This window comes from Platalea leucorodia (assembly GCF_965183815.1).
Source record: "Platalea leucorodia genome assembly, chromosome: Z".
In the NCBI taxonomy this organism is placed as follows: Eukaryota; Metazoa; Chordata; class Aves; order Pelecaniformes; family Threskiornithidae; genus Platalea; species Platalea leucorodia.
In genome coordinates this window covers 88608444-88626760 of record NC_138858.1, presented here as the reverse complement: position 1 = coordinate 88626760, position 18317 = coordinate 88608444, and the positions used below count along the sequence as shown (strand labels likewise).

Below are 18317 nucleotides of genomic sequence, written 5' to 3'. Positions count from 1 at the left end.
GCAATGCCTTTCTGAGGTCCAGGCTGGAGGATCCAGGCGCTGCTGGGTCAATGATGCTGCTCTCCTCAACGAGTCTAATGCCAGAAGCATCATGGAGTGATGCCTGGGGCTGATTCTCCTTTTCCAGTTTCTATCCTAAAGCCTTTCCTTTCCATGGATACAGCAGAAGTGGTCCTTAAAAGCTGACTTACTGCTTCTGCTCCACCTGAAGCCGTAACCCTCTCTGGAGGTGAGCAAGTGCCACCATCCCTCTGCCCTTTCCTCTTCGACAGCTCATGGTGCGGTGCCCAGGATGGCGGTGAGCGGCTGTGCTTGTGGGGAGCAGCTGGCACGAGAAAAGCGAGTCCTGTAGCTCTGACAAAGCCTTTCAGCCATTTGCAACAGCTCGACAGGAGCTCCTGGAGGCAAAAAGCACCTGGAGATGTTGCTGGGCTGGTTCGCACTTGGACACGTGCCTGCTCCACGAAACGGCTGCGATTCCCCCAAAACTGATGCAGAAAAGCACCTCCTTCCCCACAGGATCGTGGTGGCCCCAGAGGTAGGTCTCAGCCCGTCCCCACGGCACCATGAAACACCTCTGGGGCTCCGTGCTGAGGGTGAGGATCCCCCCAAACCCCGCCCCGATCCGAGGAATCAAGGACACCCCACACACCGCCAGGTTGGGACCCTCCAGCCAGTCTTTATTTCGGGCACTGCCTCTGCAACCAGCTCAGCCGCTGCGGCTGTTCAAGGTGCAGAGCAGCAGCGAGCGGAGCGGCCAGAGCGCTTTCCGGGTAGACACCCAACGCAGCGGCTGCTCACCGCAGCCCCAAACCCCTAAAAAAACCTCCGGAGCCCCAGACGGAGGCAACGTAATTAAAAACCAAAATTGCATCGCGTGGTATGAGCCAGGCGGGGTTCTGGACCAGGGAGTCAGCGAGTGTCCCGGGCACGGCGGGATGGGATTAACCATCGCCCGGCTCAGCCTCCTCACCGCATCATGCGAAACCGCGCCAAGGCAAAATAGAAACCTCTGCAACTTATTTTGCTGCCTTGTTTTTATGTGTATGTATATATATAATATATATAACCTTGTGATAGCGGTGGTTAAGTCACCGACGGAACGACGTCAGATACAAACAGCTCTAAGAACAAGAGTAAAAATGACACGGTCCAGATTGTCTCCTCTTAGTCCCCGCGCCGCAGGCTCTGAAGCGGTGACCGGCTCCGGCACGCGCCTCGCTGCCTGGCTCAGCCACCACGGCATCCCGGCCGGCTCCCTTCTCCACAGGGAACGAGGCCGATCCGGAGCGGGATGGAAGCGCTACAGCTTGGCGTGGCGGTGAAAGGCAGGCATGTGCGGGGAGGCGTAGCTGCGTTGGCTGTGCCATGTCGCCGCCGGGTAGAGCTGGTGCCGCAGCGAGCTCTCGTAGGATGCCAGGTAGTGCCCGGGGCCAGTCGCCAGCGGCCGGCACAGGTCGGAGGGCTGCGTGGAGGCGGCTACCAAAGGGCTGGGGAAAGCAGGGATGATGAAGGGGTTGACAGAGAGGGATGGTGCCACCGGCACCCCTTGGCTTTTGAGGTGCTCCAGCGGGTTGCTGAAGCTCGCCGGGAAACGCAGCATCGTTCCCTTGTAAACGTCTGGGGCTTGCAGCAGTGGTGCGGCGTAGCCAGGGCTGGCCACCACAGCCTTGGGTTTGGCCAGCCCTTGCTGGCCCCCGGGCGAGCTGGCGCCCGTGTCCCTGCCGTTGGCCTCCTTGATGAAGGGGGAGACGGCACGTAATTTCGCGCCAGGGCCGAAAGCCGTCTCCTCCTCTCGGCCGCGCTTGCCCCTCGGCACGGTGGGGGCAAAGCCGGTCCCGGGGGGCACCCAGCAGGCTTTGACGGCGGCACAGGTGGCCGCTTGCCGGCTCTCCCTGCTCCACGACTGTCCCGCTTTGTTCCGCAGGTCTTGGGGCTGCTCCGGCTCCTCAGATTGCGTCGGGAAGGTGGAAGGTGGCTCCAAAAAATCCTTCAAGCTGGAGAAATACCCCCAGAGGGGATGGCAGCTGACAGGCTTCAGCACCTCATTGCGGTAGGCGTGGAAGCAGCCGGTGAAGACGGTGGGTGCCGGACCCCCCTCCTCGGCCTGCGGGCAGGGCTGGCTGTCCCTCCTGTCGGGGGATGCGCTGGGAACGGGTCCCACCTCACTCCTGACGCTCGGAGCTGTATCCTGAGCTCCCGACGGCTCCGGGCTCCTCTGCTCATTGAAGTGGGGGCCAGTGGCCGGCCGGGGGGGCTCGGGGCTTGGGCCAGGGCCAGCATCACCCGCTGACTGCCGGCCCTCGGGGCAGTGGCGTTTGTGGCAGTGCAAGGACTCTGCCTTGCTCACCTGGGCCAGCAGCTTCTTCTTGGCCAGCGGAGACATGATGGGGTGGTTGCCTTTGGAGTAGAAGCTGGAGAAAAGGCGCTTGTAGGTTTCGGTGTGGGTCCTGCAGGGGCCGGGACACCCCCCCGAGGGGCTCGGGGACGGGACCGCCGGACTGGAGCATCCCTCTGCCGCCCGGCCCTGCTCCGGGCCGTCCCTCGCGTCTTCCGTGACGGCTGCCACCTCCGGCTTCGCCTTGTCTGGAGGCATCTGCAAGCAAAGGGGATTCGGGGTGTGGGTGTCAGGCTCTGCCATGTCCCCGTGCCGGGGTCCTGGCTCCCCCCGGCCCCCTCCCCATCTTTGGCTGCCCTCAAGCCCTCCGCTCTCCTCTTTTCCCGGCCAGCCGCATCCCTCCTTGCTCTCCCCCGGGCACCCCAATGGGTCCCCCCCAGGCGAGGGACAGACACGGGTGCTGGCATGGGGGTCCGGGGCTGCTCCCAAACCGGAGCCGCATCAGCCAGGCTCTGGGGGGGCCGCGCACCTGCTCCCGGCCCTTCTCCTTCTTGGCCCTCTTGCTCTTCTCGCCCGTCTCGGCGCCCTTGGAGACCTTGTACTGCTTGCGGGGCTTGCTGGGGGGCAGAGGCTTGTCGTCCTCCCCTTTGAGGTGCCGCACATACGGGAGGACCAGCCTGCGGGGGGGGGGGGGGTGCGGCAGTGAGAACCGGCGCTGGGAGGGGAAACTGAGGCACGGAGCAGGACCCCCTGACTCATCCCCTACCTCTCGTAGTGCCGCCGGGTGCAGGTGGCCGCGCTGGTGCTGCCGGGGCTGCCCCCCAGCTCGTCGTAGACGTTCTTCCAGAGCCGTCGCCCCGTCACCTGCGGCGGGAGGGATGGGTTGGCCCCCGCGGCACCCAGGGGACATCCCGGCACCCAGGGGCCGTGGCTTACCAGCTCGTAGGCTCCCAGCTTCTCCACGGCTTTGTAGATCTTCCAAAGGTTAACTGGAAATAAAGAGGAGATGCCGAGGGTCAGGGGGACGCGGTGCTCGCCACCGCCACCGGTAGCTCGCCCCGGCCATAGGGGGGGAACGTACTCTGCTTGAAGCCGAGGTGGGGGATCCTCTCGATGGGCGTGTGTCGGTCCTTCATGAACTTGTAGAGGCTGACGAGGAAGGCTTCCTCCTCCTCCTTCTCACCCCCGGTTGTTGCTTCTTCCACCGGCTTCTCCCGCTCGGAGCCATCCTCCGGGATCGGAGCCTCCTGCGGGACAGCGGGGTGAGAAGGAGCCTAAGGGGAAACTGAGGCAGAGCAGAAGCACCCAACACCCCCCCCTCACCAGCCCCGGGCGTGCTTTGCGAGCCGAAGGCATTTAACGAGCTCTCGGTTCGTTAGCGGGCAGCCTGGGCTGCCGGCCAAGTTGGTCAAAGCTCTGGAACCGTGCGAGAACACGAGGAACGGCTTCCAGGAAAACAGACGGGCAGAAATTCATCCTCCGGCCCCCCCGCCGCCGCCTTTCTCAGCTAAAAATGTTTCTCGTTTGTTTGTTCTACATTTTCCGGAGTTATAAAACTTGTTGCTATTTTTGGGCAAAGCAGCTGCTCGGCTCCCAAGTACTTTATTTTATTTTTTTTTTTTTTTAATTCTTCTTCTTCTTTCTATTCTTTTACCCGCTTGTGGCAGACGCGGTATTTTAACGGCTCAACTATTTTGAGGCTTTTTTAAAATAAAAAGCCGATGGAGGGAGGGACGGGGGGGGGGGGCTGAGTCCGGCGTGGCAAAACCTAACACCCCCCCCCCGCATTGGGGTAAAAAAATAATTAGAAAAATTAAAAGCTGCGTGAGGGGAGGGCTCATTTCTCGGTGTAAGGAGTCCCCTAAAAATGCCCTCTTTTGGGTATGTTTTCCCCCCCAGTGCTGGGAAATTCGCCCTCCTCTTCCTCATCCTCGCTTTCACAGGCGCCAAAAGTGATGCTCGTGTGTGTCGCCCCCCAAATATGGGGGGGTTCAGCATCCTCCCCCCCAAAAAAATGCCGGGGTGCGGCACTCACCTCCGGTTTTTGGGGGTCTCGTTGCTGCTCTTGGTTGTCCTCCATGCGGACAGAGTGGTCGTCTTTGATTTTAGGAGGGGTCCTGCGAGGAGAAATAGAGGGGAGGGGGTGAGACACCCCAAATTGTTGCTTCCCCCCCAAAAAATAAAAAAATTAAGGGTAAATTGAGATGATTTGGGCCACGGCGTCGCCCGCCAGGCACCGAAATCGGCCGAAAGGCCGATTTCGGTGCCTGGCGGGCGACGCCATGGCCTAATGCTGCTCCCTGCGTGCCCCCCCCCCCCCCAATTTAGGGCTCGGTACCCCCTTGACACCCCAAATTCCCCCTCCCTCACCCCCCCGCCTACTTTTTTGGGGGAAAAACCCTGGAAAAAAATGAGTGGGGGGGGGGGAATAGGGGGAGGGGTGCCAACCTGGGGAAACTGAGGAACGGGGCGGGGGGGACCCCCCCCAACCCCCACCCGAGACCCTCTCCGGTGCCCCCCCCCCCCCCCCCCTTTCCCCACGCCGATCCCGGTCCCGCTCACCCGCCGCCGCCGCGCCATGTGACTGCACCGTGGGGCGGTGCCGCCACGCCCCCTCTCCGCCTATTGGCTGGAGAGGACACGCCCCCTCCGCCTATTGGACAGCCCATCCGCTCCTCCTCCGCCCCCCACGGGGCGAAGGGCGTGCTGGGAGTTGTAGTCCTGCAGCTGCGTGCAAGCCCTGCAGGCGTGTGCACACGCGTGTGCAAGGGCAGGCGTGGCTGCAGGTGCTCGGGGCGCGCGTGTACACGTCACGCGTGTGCAGTGGGGCGCACACGCGTGCGGGCGCGTCCGTGGGGTTGCATGTGTGTGCACGCATGTACGTGTATGTTTGTCCCCGGGCACGTACGCGTGTGTAAGCGGGGTCAGGTATGTGCATGTGGGGTGGGGGGCGTGCAGGGGGGCACACGTGTGGGTAAATGCGTGTGCCAGGGTGGGCACGTGTGCCCAGGCGTGTTCGTGGGGGGCGTACAGGTGCCAACACACGTGTGCGTGTGAGCACCTGTGAGTACAGGCATGCACACACATGTGCAGGTGAGTGCATACATGTGGGCGCCCTCCTGTGCAGGTGGGCACGCTCACACATGCCTACACGTGAGCACGCGTGTGCGGGTACACGCGTCTGCACAGGGGCACACACCTGTGGGTGCCGGCGGGCACACGCGTGTGCCTGCGTGTGCGTGTGCGCATGCAGGCCCACGCCTGTGCCGCAGGTACATGTGAGGTACACGCGTGTCCGTGCGTCTGCGGACCGACGTGTGGCCCGGCCGTGATTTCACCGGCTCAGATTTGGTTCCCGGCACCGTGAGCGCGGCGAAGCCGCTGACGCGATTTCCTCCCTTTCTGGTATTGCCACAAAAACGCAGGAAACCAGGGTGGCGGGGGGACGATGACGACCGGGGCTTTTGGGTGAAAAGTGCCCAATTTGGGGCTAAACAACTCAAGCTGGTGTGAACAAGCCATGTAGCATCAAACCGGGCAGCTTTGTGCCGGTAATTGGGGTGGCTGAAGGTGACGGCTGGATGTAATTATGCACTTAACGCACTAATAATTAACGGCGCTTTCGCGGCGGGGGTGGCACTTTCCCGGCGCTGTCGAGAAACCGCAGCATCGCTCCGCGAAAGCTGGGCCGGAGCGGGCTGAGACCGGTCAAACTCATCCCACCCACTTCCACCACACTTCCCACCCACCTGCAGACCCCTCGGCGCCCCTTTGGCGCTCGTCCTCGTTACCGAAATCACCCCGTTAACCCAAATTTTGGCTGTTTAGGCCCAAATTCCCAGTGAGCGGTGTCCCAGCGTTGCCGGCCGGCCCTGTGCGTGGCGGAGGTTGGAGCGAAGGGCCGAGCGTCACGGCTAGGAATAGCGCGGGAGCGGTGCCAAGCCATTACGGCGGGTGAGTAATGGGTTGAAGTCATCCCTTCCCTATCCCGCGTCGCCGCCGGGAGCGAAAATAACCCCCTTACATCAGCCATCGCCGGGCGAGGGGACCTGCCGGGTGCCGGGAGGGTGGGAGAAGGGGTTTGGGGTCGGTGGGGATGGTCACGGGTGAGGGTGTCCCCGCGGGGCTGGGGGGGGTCCCCCTTTCTCCGTGGTTTTGGGATTCTCAGCCGCCGGATGGTTTCCCAGCCTCGCTGCTGTGGCGTGCGCCGAGTTCAGCCGGTCTCAGCTCGGCGGGATGGGGCGAGGCGGGGGGTGGCGAGGCGGGGTGACACGTGGCTCGCGGTGGGTGACAGGACCCCCCACCCCGGGACCCCCTTGTACTCACCGGCTCAGGAGGCGAAGGCCGGGCGGCTCATCGGCAGGGCCGGAGGAAGAGCTCTGTGGTTTGCTGGTGTTACGGTACCGGGGCTGACGGGCTGGGGGATGAGTCATCCCCCACTCAGGGAAGTGGCGTGTGCGTGTGTGTGTGTGTGAGTGTGTGTTTGCGTGTGCGATTGACTCTTTCGTTACCGGAACGGCCGGGCTTTTTGGGGTTCTCACCCAGAGGCAGGCCGGCACCGCGCTGAATGACTGTGCCGGACTTTCCAACCCAAGCCCCCACCAGGGCTGGCGATGCGGCCGCGGTGCCACCAGGCCCCCGGGGGTTTGGGGACACGGCCAGGTCCCTGTGGCCGGGATGCTCGTGGGGTCGTGGTCCTGGTCCCCCTTTGAGGGTGGCTTTCCTGGGCATCATCCTGCAAACAGGGACCGAGGCACCGGTGTCCCCCAGAGCTGGGCATCATCCTGCAAATGGGGGCAGAGCCACCGGTGTCCCCTGGGACTGGGCATCATCCTGAAAACGGGGTCAGAGCCCTCAGCGTTGCTGGGTACCACTTTCCAGGGATGCTGTTGCTTCTCCCCAGCTTGGGCATCCCAGTTCCATGGGACCGAAGTCACTCATGAGTAGGGGACAGTTGGGGGCTGGACCAGGGGGCTTCTGGAGAGCACCCATGGGTGCTCAACCCCATAGCATCCCCCCAAGAATCCCCCCCGCCGCTAGCTTGTGAAAGAGCCCCGAAAAAAAAAAAGAAAAATCCCCCGTGACTCATTTTGGGCCAACAGCCAGAGAAAGCAGAAGCAGGGGGAGGTCAGGGGGGGCATCTGGCTCCTGTCCCCCCCTTGGGCTGGGAAAGGGGGTGAAGGAATCTGAGGGTGACATTAACCCTTTCGTTCCAGGAACGCGCCTGCCTTCTGCTTGATAACAATGTGATTTAATGAAAAAAGGGAAAAAAAACACAACAACAAAAAAACCCCACTTGGGTTTCTATTCCTGGCTCTGGTTTCTATTCGAGCAGAACCAGGGGGGTCTGAAGCTGGGGGGGGTGTGTGTGTGCAGGGTCCCCTGCCTCAGTTTCCCCTTGCATGACAGCGGCTGCGTGCGTGGTCCAGCCTGCCCGGACTCGCCATCGGCTCTGCTCGCCTGGCTGGGAATAAATTGAATTTCAGGCTCCTGGGGGGAGCTGAGCACCCCTGGGGTGGGATCCGGCCCCGGAAGGGCTCTGCTCCAAGAGGAGCGTGAGGAAAAGCTGCTCCCCGGGGAGGGGTGTTTATTTTTTAATCCCATGGAAATGATGCTGGAGGAAAAGGGGAATTATTGAGGTGGAAAGACATCGCTGGGGTGACAGTGGCCATTGGAGCATTGAAAGGTGTCAGGGCTCAGCCAGCATGCAAGCCCAGTGCCGGCCTCTGCCTGAACGGGAAGAAGAGAAGGAAAAGGAGATGGAGAAAGAGGAAAAGGAGATGATAGAGAAAAAGGGGGAGAAGGAGATGGAGGAGAAGGAGAAGGGGAAAGAGGAGGAGGAGGAGAAGGAGAGGTGGGAAAAGGAGAAGGAGGAGAAGGAGGAGAAGGAAAAGGAGAAGGAGAGGAAGGAAAAGGAGAGGAAGGAGGAGGAAAACAAGGAGAAGGAGAAGAAGGAAAAGGAGAAGGAAAAGGGAAAGGTAAAGGGAAATAAAGATCCAAAAAATGAAAGCCCGGCTGCTGGGGTCGGCGCCGGACTGGCAGGGCGGGCGGCACCCGCATCCCTTTGAGGCACAAAGTGCCGCGAGAGGGTTCGTTATCTCACGGGGGCTCGGGGGGCTTTGGGGTTGCGGGCATCGCCAGCACCCTCCTCCCATGGGTTAATCCCATCGGGTGCTGGTATAGAAACGCAGCTCTATTCTGAAGCCTGACGCTATAAATTATGAATATAAAGCCATAAAATAGCTCCCTGGATTTAATTACCCCATGATTAACCGATGTAATCACTGGGAAAACAGCCTCCTCAGGGAGCACACGTGAGCTGAGCCCCCCCAGCACCGGGGAGATGCTGCGCCCACGCCGGCACAGGGGGTTTATTATTTAGGAGGTAAAAACCACATCGATTTAGGGGAGCAGCTGGAGCTGGATGCTTTTGGGTGCTGCTGCAGCACCCTGGGTGCTGGGGAGGGCTTTGGGTGCTCCCCATTGGGGGGAGCTGGGGGCTGCAAAACGAGGTGCCAGCCACAGGACCAACACCTTACACCCCAACGCTCCGCCAAAGCGGTGGCACGGCTGAACGCCAGCCCGCCCATGAGGATCTTTCCAGGGACAGTTAATTAGTGGGGCACTAACAATGCTCAACCTGGGGCACCGCAACACCCATGGGACCTATCAAAGCTCAGCCCAGCCGTGGAGCCTGTTGCTGCTGACCCCAGCCAGGGCTGTGCATGGATGTGTATGCGTGGGGATGCATAAATTCATGGGGCGGTGCACCTATACAAGCATCTGTGGCCATAAAGGACCATATATCTGCAGAGGGATGCCCAGGGACCCCTATGTATCCATGCATGTGGTTTTGGCAGGGGTGCAGGCAGCACCTTTGGCTTTGGTGGGGGGCAGGCAGCACCTTTGGGTGAGCACAAACCCTTTCTCCCATCCTGAAAATACCCGAGGGTGGGATGCAACAGGCGTGGAGAAAAGCATCTCCTTTTTGTCACCTCCATCTCGCAGCACATCCTGCGCGGTCCAGGGCAGCTCAGCCCCTTCCTGCCCGCGGGGGAGGAAGAGCGAGGGCTGTGAAGGCTGCAAAGGCGCTCGGTGGAGGAGCTCGAGCCCAGCCGCCCTGTTTTCTCTGCATGGAGGTGGCCCCATGGCTTTTCTCCGACGGCTCTTTGGCTTTTCAGAAAAGAAGAAGCCACCGAGGCGGTACGAGCATGTCCGGCGGGATGTCAACCCTGAGGAGGCCTGGCTGGTGCTGGGCGAGCTGGGCGATGGCGCCTTCGGCAAGGTCTTTAAGGTAGGAGAGCACCCAAAACGCCGCTGCTGCCTTGAGGGTTTTGCAAATGCTTTTTTTTTTTTTTTTTAAGTGCTGCCTCGCATCGTGCAGCTTCCGGCGTGCAAGAAGCTAAAAAGCCTCTAAACAGCCCCAAATTTCTAGCAGAGGATGGCAGGGTCCTCGCCTGGTCCTGGATCAGCCCATCCCCAGCCTCTGGCATGGGGAGAGCCGCCAGCTCCTGCAGCCGGTCCATTTGCCGGCGGGTGTTTGCCTCCTTGGTTGGAGCGAGGGGGCTGAGACAGGGATGTTTTTCTCTGAAACCAGGGTGCAGAGCCTGAGTGCGACAGGAAACCCGAATTCGCCATTCGTCAGACCTGCGGCAGCTGCCGCCTTCCGGGGCCGGTGGCGCGCAGCAGTGATGGTCCCCATCCCGGCTGGGCTTGCCCTGGCCAAACCCATCCCCTCTTCTCTCTCTGGCTTTTTCGGGGCAGCCAAATGCCTCGGCATCACTCGCAGGATGGGGTTTCGCTGCAGAACCACCAAAAGGTCCTTGGGCGGAGGTTTGCTGAGCCCCCCGTGCCAATGCTCGCTGTGGCTGTGCCCACAGGAACTATATTGCATTCATGGGGAGATGTAGCTTGCCGGAGGGTTTTGGGGTACGGTGGGATGCTCTGGGACCTGCAGGCAGGGTGGCACGGCCACCTGCACATCAGCCCATCACGGGGCGGCTGCGCATCCTTCTCCTTCCTGGCTGTGGTGACAGTGATGTCCCCATGTCTGTCTTCAGCATTTGCTTTGGTGGCACCAAGCCCCTGGGGAGGGATGCGACGGGTCCAAGCTTCCCCCTCACTGAAAATTGTGGGGCTGCTCCTTTCATACCCCACGAGCCCCCGCGAAACCTCTCCCCCCAGGCGCAGAACAAGGTGACGGGGGCGTTGGCGGCCGCCAAGGTGATCGACACCCCGAGCGAGGAGGAGTTGGAGGACTACGTGGTGGAGATCGAGATCTTGGCTTGCTGCGACCACCCCAACATCACCAAGCTGCTGGATGCGCTCTACTGGGACGGGCGGCTCTGGGTGAGCTGTGGCGGGCGCTGGTCCCCCCACCCTGGGCACAAACCGGGATCCCACCGGCACCTCGGGGCTGGGGGACTCGGTCTGGAGGGGACATGTTTGCAGACCAGGGTGGTAAACCTCGACCACGTCCTTTCCCTGCAGATCCTGGTGGAGTTTTGTCCTGGAGGGGCTGTGGATGCAGCGATCTTGGGTAAATAAATGTTTTTTTCTGGCTGGCGCACGGCCATCGCAGGGTTTGGAGTGGGATTGCCAAATTTTATGGTGTGGAAGGGAGCCCTGGGCTTGTGCAGCATCTCCAGCAGGGAGGATGGGTTGGGGTGCATCTTCCTCTGGGTACCCCCCACCTTTGCTGGGGGTGCTGGGCAGGAGGCATCGTTAGCGGCGGGGTTCATTTGCGTTAACGGCAGAGCTGGAGAAAGGGTTGACAGAGGAGCAGATCCGAGCGGCTTGCAAGCAGCTGCTGCTGGCGCTGCAGTACCTGCACGGCTGCAAGATCATCCACAGGGATGTGAAGGCTGGCAACGTCCTGCTCACCCTCGACGGGGACGTCAAGCTGGGTGAGTCCCAGGGGAATCGGGGCCCCGTGGGGCAGAGGGAGGCCGGGAGTGACGTTCCAGGGATGCTTTGCCCCAGGGATCCTCTCTAACTGCCGCTTTCTGCTCTGCAGCCGATTTTGGTGTCTCGGCCAAAAACTCCAGCACCGTCCAGCGCCGGGTGTCCTTCATCGGCACCCCATACTGGTAGGTGTGGGGCAGAAATCCCTGCGGATGGTGGGATTTGGGAGTGCAGGCAGGCAGGCCGGGGGAGCCCAGGTATCCTGCTCCTCCTGCGGATGCTCGCAACAGGATCCTCGACACCAGGAGCATCTCAAGAAACCAGATCTTTCCTCCTTCAGCCAACACCGGCTCCAGGGTGGGCTTCTCAGTAGCATGAGACTATGTATGGAGAGGATGTGTGGGGTGCTGGTGGGTGCAAGCCCTCCTCGGGTAGTGTTGGAGGAGTTAGGGTCGAATCTCACCTCTTCTGCCTGTAGGGTTGTCTCTGGAGGGGATGGCAGCTGCGTTTGCTTCAGGGGGAGATGATACTATTCCCTGGCCCAGGGCAGGCTGGACCTCTTCCCCTTCTTCCCACGTGCAGGATGGCCCCAGAGGTGGTGCAGTGTGAGACGTCCAAGGAGAGCCCCTACGGCTACAAGGCTGACATCTGGTCCCTGGGCATCACGCTGATTGAGATGGCTGAGATGGAGCCTCCCTACCATGAGCTGAACCCTCTCCGGGTGCTGCTGAAGATTGCCAAGTCCCAGCCGCCCACCCTGCGTCACCCCAAGAGGTGGTGAGTACCCATGCGGAGATGTTGCCCCAGCGCCGGTGCCGGTGGGAAAAGTTGTCCCATGGGGCAGCTCCTGCTCAAAGCCACGTCTGGGCAGCTGGGGTGGGCTCTTGGACCATAAGTGATGCTGGTCGTGATTCCTCCAAGCCCAGCTCCAGAGGTGGCACCACGGGTTTCCCATCCCACCACCTTTGCCTGCAGAAGGTGACAGTGGTGGGCAGCACCGGGGTGGGGACCTCCTGCCAAGGTGCTAGCAGAGCCTGAGTGTCCCTAGCATCACCCCAAGCTCTGTGGGGTCCACAGTGGGGGTGACAGGGAGCTTCTGGCCCTGTGCTCACAGGGACCATCCCACAGGTCTGAAGACTTCAAGGACTTCCTGAGGAAATCCTTGGAGAAGAGCCCTGAGGCGCGGTGGTCAGCCAGCCAGCTCCTGCAGGTGGGTAGCACCCATCACCAGCTGCCCGGGGTGGTGGGACCCTTCCCCAGTGCTGGCCCTGCTCACCTCCCTCACTCCCACCCAGCACCCCTTTGTGGCGGGCATCTCCGACAAGCGGCCACTCCGGGAGCTGGTGGCCGAAGCCCGGGCTGATGTGCTGGAAGAAGAGGATGAGGAGGAAGGTCCGGTCCCCTTGGTGCGTGAGTAGCATCCAGCTGGGGTGCAAGATCCCTCCGACTCTTTCCACGAGTTCGTTGAGCCTCACCTCTCCCCCGTTGTCCACCCCACAGCCTGGGCAGGAGCATGGAGAGTCTTCCTGCCCCCCGACGCCAGGGGGTCCCCTGGAGCATCAGCCCCCGGACGCCACGGGGAGAGTCGGCGAGGAGCTGGGCATCCCATCCGACGTCCAGGCGGTGACAGAGCCCAGGACCAAGAGAGCGTCCGACTTCTTGAAGCAAATGAGGAGGAGGTCCTCACCCGAGGCCATGGGCTCTGTGAGGCTCCCTGCAAAGAGGCCATCCGAGTTTCTGAAGCTGATGCGGCGCAGGTCATTTTTTGGAGGGATGAAGTCCCAAGAAACAGCTAAGGAGCAGCGTGGAGCAGAGCCAAGTGGGTTGGAGGTTATGGCGCTGGATGCTCCTCAAGGGACATCAGCCCCAGCAGAGGCAGGAGGAGAAGTTCAAGGGTGTCAAGAGGAGGAGACCAGCCCTCTGGGGACCCCCTGCAATGTGGCCGAGCTCCCCTCAGGGCCACAGCGGGCAGGAGACCTTGCTGAATTGCAAGAGCTGAAGGCAGAGCAGGTTGGACCCAAGGCAGAGCCTCAGGAGGAAAGCCAACACACCGATGCATCACCAGTGGCCGAAACACCTGCGGAGGGATGGCTTGCAGCCCAACCGAGCCCCGTTTCAACCCCCAAAAGCGATACAAAATCAAGCAGAGACCCTACTTGCAACTCACTGGCCCCACCTGCACCCATGGACAGGGACTGGCACAGAGGCTCAGCCATGGGGCAGCTGGTGGCAGCCCTGGACCTGTGGACGATGGGGACCAAAACCCAGAGCTTCAAGTTGCTGGCAGAGCATCAGCACCGGGTTACTTGGTCATTGCCAGACCTGAAGGTTGATGTTGGCTCCACTGGGGCTGAAGATGGCCTTGGGAAGGATGGTGATAATGGAGCAGAGAGGGCACCCATGGGACCCGAGGGTGCTGGAGAGCCTGGGGAGACTGAGCTGGTGGAGGAGAGGGTGCCACAGGGTGAAGAATCGCTGAGGCCCAGTGTGATGGAGGAGGTAGTGGTGGGGTCAGATGTTCTCAAGGGGTGTCAGGAGTCTCTGGCCGGTCTGGGAGAGGCTGGAGAGTGGAACAACGGGGAGAGAAACTCAGCTGTGTGCGAGTCCATCGCTCACCTCCTGGACCTGGTTGAGCGGGAGGTGGGGAGGAATGAGGAGGAAGCCACAGACAATGCTGAAACTGGGGTGGAAACTTCTCCCAAGGAAGCCCTGGTGCTGGCAGAAGTGAAATTGGAAGAGGATGTTGTAAAAAGGTGTTTGACTGGAGACTGTAAACCAGCAGGAGATGCAGCCAGCCCGGGGGAAGTGATGCTGGCAGGAGAGGAACCGGAGGCAGCACGTGCAGGAGAGGGACCTGCAAGTGAAGAGGCCCAAAGTTCAGCAGAGGATTTGTCTCCTGTGGAAATCCCAGGGCCTGTTGAAGAAGAAACAGAAGAGAAAGTGGAAAACAGCCCCAGAGAGAACCAGCCAGGAGCTGCTCATGGGAATGGCTGGAAAGAACAAGATGGAAATGATGGAGAGCTTGGAGAAGATGGGGTGCAGGTTGCTCCAGCTCCTGAAGGGCCATCAAGGGATGGACCTGGAGAGGAGATGGGTGGCTTGGAGGGTCACAGAGCGGTGCCGGAGCTCCAGGAGGCCCTTGATGGACATCCAAAGGCCACAAACACTGTCCTTTGCACCTCTTCCCAAGCACAGGCAGTGTGGGAAGCAGGGAACACACCAGATCCATCCACCACATCAAAGCAAGGAGAGGAACCATCCCCTGTGGCAAACCCTGCAGATGTACAAGGTCCAAGTGCCCTCCCTGCAGCAGCGCAGCCTTTCCCCTCTGCCGGGGCAGCCCAGCAGGTGAGAAGTTGCAGGTAACATGGCCACATGAAGCTGTGTACCCTTGCATGGGCTTCCATGTTGGGTTTACATAGTTTTGGGCCATCTGAGCTCAAACCGTTGCTCCTGGTTGCAGGAACCTGCCTCGCTCCAAAGGACGGTCAAGAAAACCCGGAGGTTTGTGGTGGATGGGAAGGAGGTGAGCGTGACAACTGCCAAGACCGTCGGCAAGGCTGGGGCGAGGGATGAGATGGTGCGCTCAGCTCGGTAAGCGATGCTGGTAGCGAAGGGGCCAGCAGGCATCTCCCACCCATTTCTGGATGAGGAGGACCAGGGGCAAAGGGGAGAGGGCACGGGAGGGAGGATGGGGCTGTGGGGCTCTGTGCAAAGCACAAGTGCTTGACCTCCAGGCTTGGAAAACCCATCTGCCTCCCTGGCCAGGGTCTACTCCAGCAGGAGAGCATGAGCAAGCCCTTCCCTGCATCCTCGGGGCTGTGCAGCAGGGACACGTGAGGAGCCAAAACGTTGCTCAGCTCCATATCTGGTGTGCCCAGCAGCCAGCTTAAGGAAAGAAGAGGGGAAGACCTTCTTCCATAAGCTCTCACGTCACCCAAGGAGAGTAGGAAAGAATGAAGGGGGAGATGGAGGGGCAGTGACATCTGCTGAGGTTGGGAGCGTGGCCACCACGGACCCAACTGGTGTCCCACCTTCCTTCTGGCTGGAGAAAGTCATCTCCATGATGTTGCACCAGAGCTGAGCTTCTCCCTTCTTTTAGCCACCTACAAGTCAGCCATTCTGGGAGAGAGAGGTGCCTCCAGGGACACCTTCAGCCCCCTCTCACCCTGATTCCCCAAACCTTTAGGCGCCAGGAGCTCCGCGAGCTGCGAGTGCTGCAGAAGGAAGAGCAGCGAGCTCAGAGCCAGCTGGAGCAGAAGTTTCACCAGCAGCGGGAGCAGATGTTTCGTCACATCGAGCAGGAGATGACGGTAACCAGACCGTTGTCCCTTGGTGCCATGATATGGTCAGAGAGGGACACGTGCAAGGGAGTGCTGGGGTCCCACCGTGGGAGATGCCAGGGTCTGGGAGGGGATTTGGTTGCTTCGGTGGCACTTCTTCTGGTCCCTGCAGCCCCATTAACCGTATCTGCATGGCAGAGCAAGAAGGAGTTTTACGACCGGGAGGTGGAGAGCTCGGAGCGGCGCTACCGGCAGCTGAAGGAGCGCCAGGAGCTTGAGTACACGGTGAGGCTGCGATACGAGGCCAAGCGCCTCAAGTCCCTCCAGGAGAAGGACTGCGTGAGGAGGATGCAAGAGCTGAAGGGCGATGGGAGAGAGGTGAGGGTCCAGGGCAGTACTGGCTCCCCCCGCCGTGCCACCAGGAGCCTGGGAACCATCTCCCCTGGCTGCTGGGATGAAGCCCCTCTGTTGCTCACCGCAGGAGCAGCGGTTCCTGCAGCGGCAGCAGGAGGAACTCAACGCAGCCCTGCAGAGGATCGTCCAGGAGCACAAGAAGAAGATGACGTCCATCGACTGGGAGTGGATCAGCAAGATCCATAGCCTCAGGAGAGGTGGACCGGGCTGGGAGGAGGAGGATGAGGATGGAGGGTCCTTGGGGAGGGGAGCAGGGGGTCTGGCTGGGGGTTTTTGGAGGTGGTCACAGTGCTGTGGTCTTGCCCGGCAGCCCGCGAGTCGGTGGTGTGGAGCATGGAGCAAGGGCACCTGCAGGAGAAGTACCAGCTCTTCAGGCAGCAGGTGAAGGAGCAGCACACGCTGCAGAGGCAGCAGCTCCGCAAGCGCCATGAGAAGGTGAGGTGGGAACTGCCGGCGATGCTCCCCCAGCCCTGTGGGCTCCTAGCCCCTCTCCTGGCTCACCCTCCTGCCCCTGTCCCAGGAGACAGAGAGGATGAACCGCTTCCACCAGCTCTTGCTGGAAGATCTGAGGAGTCAGCAGGCACAGGAGCGGGCTCAGCTGCTGAAAAGCCAGCGCTGCGATGCCAAAATCCGCCTGGCCCTCTTCAAGGACAACCTGAAGATCCAGGAGGCTAACGGAGCCAAGCAGAGGGAGAGGGCCAAGCAGGTACAAGGACCTGTCCGGGGCCAACAAGGTTCCCCAGCACAAAGTATGGGGAAATTCCCTGAAAAGCTGTAAGCGATGGCTTTTGGGGAAAGGGAGGGTGACGCGGGGTGTCCCCCACTGCAGTTTGTGCAGCAGGAAGAGAGGCGGCAGCGAGCGGAGGTGCAGCAGCAGCAGGAGCAGCAGGCGCAGCAGCTGCAGCAGCTGCAGCAGCAGCAGGCTGAGAGTCTGGCAGAGCTGGAGCAGATGCAGGTACCACTGCAAAACCGCCCACCCCGGGGGGCTTCCTGCACCCCTGCTACCTCTCCTCGAGGACCTTCCTTCCCATTTCCACCTCCTCTCTCGCAGAGCGAGAAGATGCACCTCTTGGCAGAGCAGGAGAGGAGGCAGCTGGGGCGGCTGGACCAGGAGCACGCCATGGAGCTCAGCGAGTGGAAGCAAAGGCTGGCTGCCCGCAAGGAGGTGAGCGGTCCTGCGGCCCAAAGCATCTCCTCCCCATCTTGGCCCTGCTTGCAGGACGTGATGGAGGGCTGCTCTCCCCGCTGCAAGCCCCTGCGACATGGGGCACGGGGCATGGCAGCGCTGCTTTTCTTCTCCAGATGCTGGAGGAGGAACTGGGGAACGCGCTGCCGGTGCAGCAGCGAGGAGGGCTGCACAGCACCCACAGCAGCAACAGGATCACCCGCTTCTTCCACCTCCCCTCCTGACACTACGCCGCTGATGACTGGGGAGCGAGAGGCAGGCGGCTGCCGGGGGACTGGTCCCACAGCTCTTCTGGGAGATGGGACTGAAGGATCTCAAAGGCAACGCGAGGGGCAGCCTCCCCGGGGACGCCGAGCCCCGGGACCGAGCAGCCGGGCAGGACACGGTGCAGATCCCGGGGGTGGCAGGCGTGGGTGTGCTAGGGCCCGCTCTCGCCATGCTGGAGGGGCTGGGGTGAAGCAGGCACTGCCACCCCGAATTGCCCCAGAAGCCCCTCGGGGAAGTCTCCCCCACTGGTCTTGAAGCTGTGGATAGAGGGGGGTTGCTGGCACTTCCCATGCAGATCTCCCCTCGGCTGAATTGCGACTCAAGGAAATACATCCTTTCTTTCTTAATAAAGTCCCTGTTTGTGACTATTTTACTTAAAAACTCTCGTCTTGCCCCCCACCAGCATGTCCTGTGCCCCCAACCTGCCCCCTCAGGCCAGCTCTCGGGAAGGGGGGTCCCGTGTCCAGCCTCTGGCCCACAGACGCCCTCGGGGGCAGAGCTGGCAGCAGAGGGCCAGCGCTGGAGCCAGGTCCAGGCTCCACCACCCTGCACAGAGCTGTTCTCCACCCACCTCGTCAGGGCCCCGAGGGCACTAATAAGCCCTCAATGGCCTTGACGAGCCTCACCAGGGGTCTTGACCCACATCTGTGGCCCAGGAGCCCCACTGAAGCTCAGCTCATGGGCTTCAGTCCCTGCCTGAGCTGCGTTGGGAGCGCTGGTCTCCCTGCCTCACCACCTCTGACCCAATCGTGACCTGCAGACCAACTTCCCGGCTTGTTCTTGGACCTGCTTCAGCACCATGAACTTGGCTGATGATCTCAACTCTTGGTTGAACCTGGCCACCATCTCCGTGTTGGTCCTGCTCACACCGTTCAGGTACTGAAGGGCTGGGTTCTGGCTGGTGATGCTCCGGCTGCGTGATCCA

The 18317-nt window shown here is 61.3% G+C and overlaps 2 protein-coding genes across 3 annotated transcripts; one reads left to right on the top strand and one right to left on the bottom strand.

The window, feature by feature from the left end:
* Positions 1 to 46: 46 nt before the first annotated feature.
* On the bottom strand, positions 47 to 6738 carry ARID5A (AT-rich interaction domain 5A). Of its 2 annotated transcripts, XM_082335697.1 has the most exons (7): positions 6665 to 6738; positions 4374 to 4455; positions 3420 to 3585; positions 3275 to 3327; positions 3105 to 3202; positions 2868 to 3015; positions 47 to 2596 (listed from the first exon to the last, which is right to left on the bottom strand). In XM_082335697.1, exons 2-7 carry the CDS (start codon positions 4416 to 4418, stop codon positions 1304 to 1306), a joined length of 1803 nt encoding a protein of 600 aa, XP_082191823.1. In that variant the 5' UTR covers positions 4419 to 4455; positions 6665 to 6738; the 3' UTR covers positions 47 to 1303. The 2 variants fall into 2 exon arrangements, with proteins under 2 accessions (XP_082191823.1, XP_082191822.1); XM_082335696.1 differs by having other exon boundaries at positions 3105 to 3327.
* Positions 6739 to 9439: 2701 nt separating this feature from the next.
* Positions 9440 to 17499, top strand: LOC309602458 (STE20-like serine/threonine-protein kinase). The gene is made up of 18 exons (XM_082336040.1): positions 9440 to 9632; positions 10523 to 10687; positions 10829 to 10877; positions 11095 to 11244; positions 11355 to 11427; positions 11825 to 12019; positions 12371 to 12452; positions 12538 to 12648; positions 12743 to 14590; positions 14706 to 14836; positions 15432 to 15555; positions 15724 to 15903; positions 16007 to 16136; positions 16250 to 16374; positions 16460 to 16645; positions 16769 to 16894; positions 16991 to 17104; positions 17242 to 17499. The coding sequence occupies exons 1-18, from the start codon at positions 9486 to 9488 to the stop codon at positions 17347 to 17349; spliced, it is 4044 nt and encodes a 1347-aa protein (XP_082192166.1). The 5' UTR covers positions 9440 to 9485; the 3' UTR covers positions 17350 to 17499.
* Positions 17500 to 18317: the final 818 nt, after the last annotated feature.

What these genes read in the sequence shown, in the direction of transcription:
- LOC309602458 (XM_082336040.1), top strand. Translation starts at nt 9,486, where the DNA reads ATGGCTTTTCTCCGACGGCTCTTTGGCTTTTCAGAAAAGAAGAAGCCA. An exon ending in ACTGGGACGGGCGGCTCTGG is followed by an intron (nt 10,688 to 10,828) that starts GTGAGCTGTGGC and finishes CTTTCCCTGCAG; the next exon opens with ATCCTGGTGGAGTTTTGTCC. An exon ending in AGGAAGGTCCGGTCCCCTTG is followed by an intron (nt 12,649 to 12,742) that starts GTGCGTGAGTAG and finishes TCCACCCCACAG; the next exon opens with CCTGGGCAGGAGCATGGAGA.
- ARID5A (XM_082335696.1), bottom strand. Translation starts at nt 4,418, where the DNA reads ATGGAGGACAACCAAGAGCAGCAACGAGACCCCCAAAAACCGGAG. An exon ending in GAGACCCCCAAAAACCGGAG is followed by an intron (nt 3,586 to 4,373) that starts GTGAGTGCCGCA and finishes GCTGTCCCGCAG; the next exon opens with GAGGCTCCGATCCCGGAGGA. An exon ending in AGGAGAAGGGCCGGGAGCAG is followed by an intron (nt 2,597 to 2,867) that starts GTGCGCGGCCCC and finishes CTTTGCTTGCAG; the next exon opens with ATGCCTCCAGACAAGGCGAA.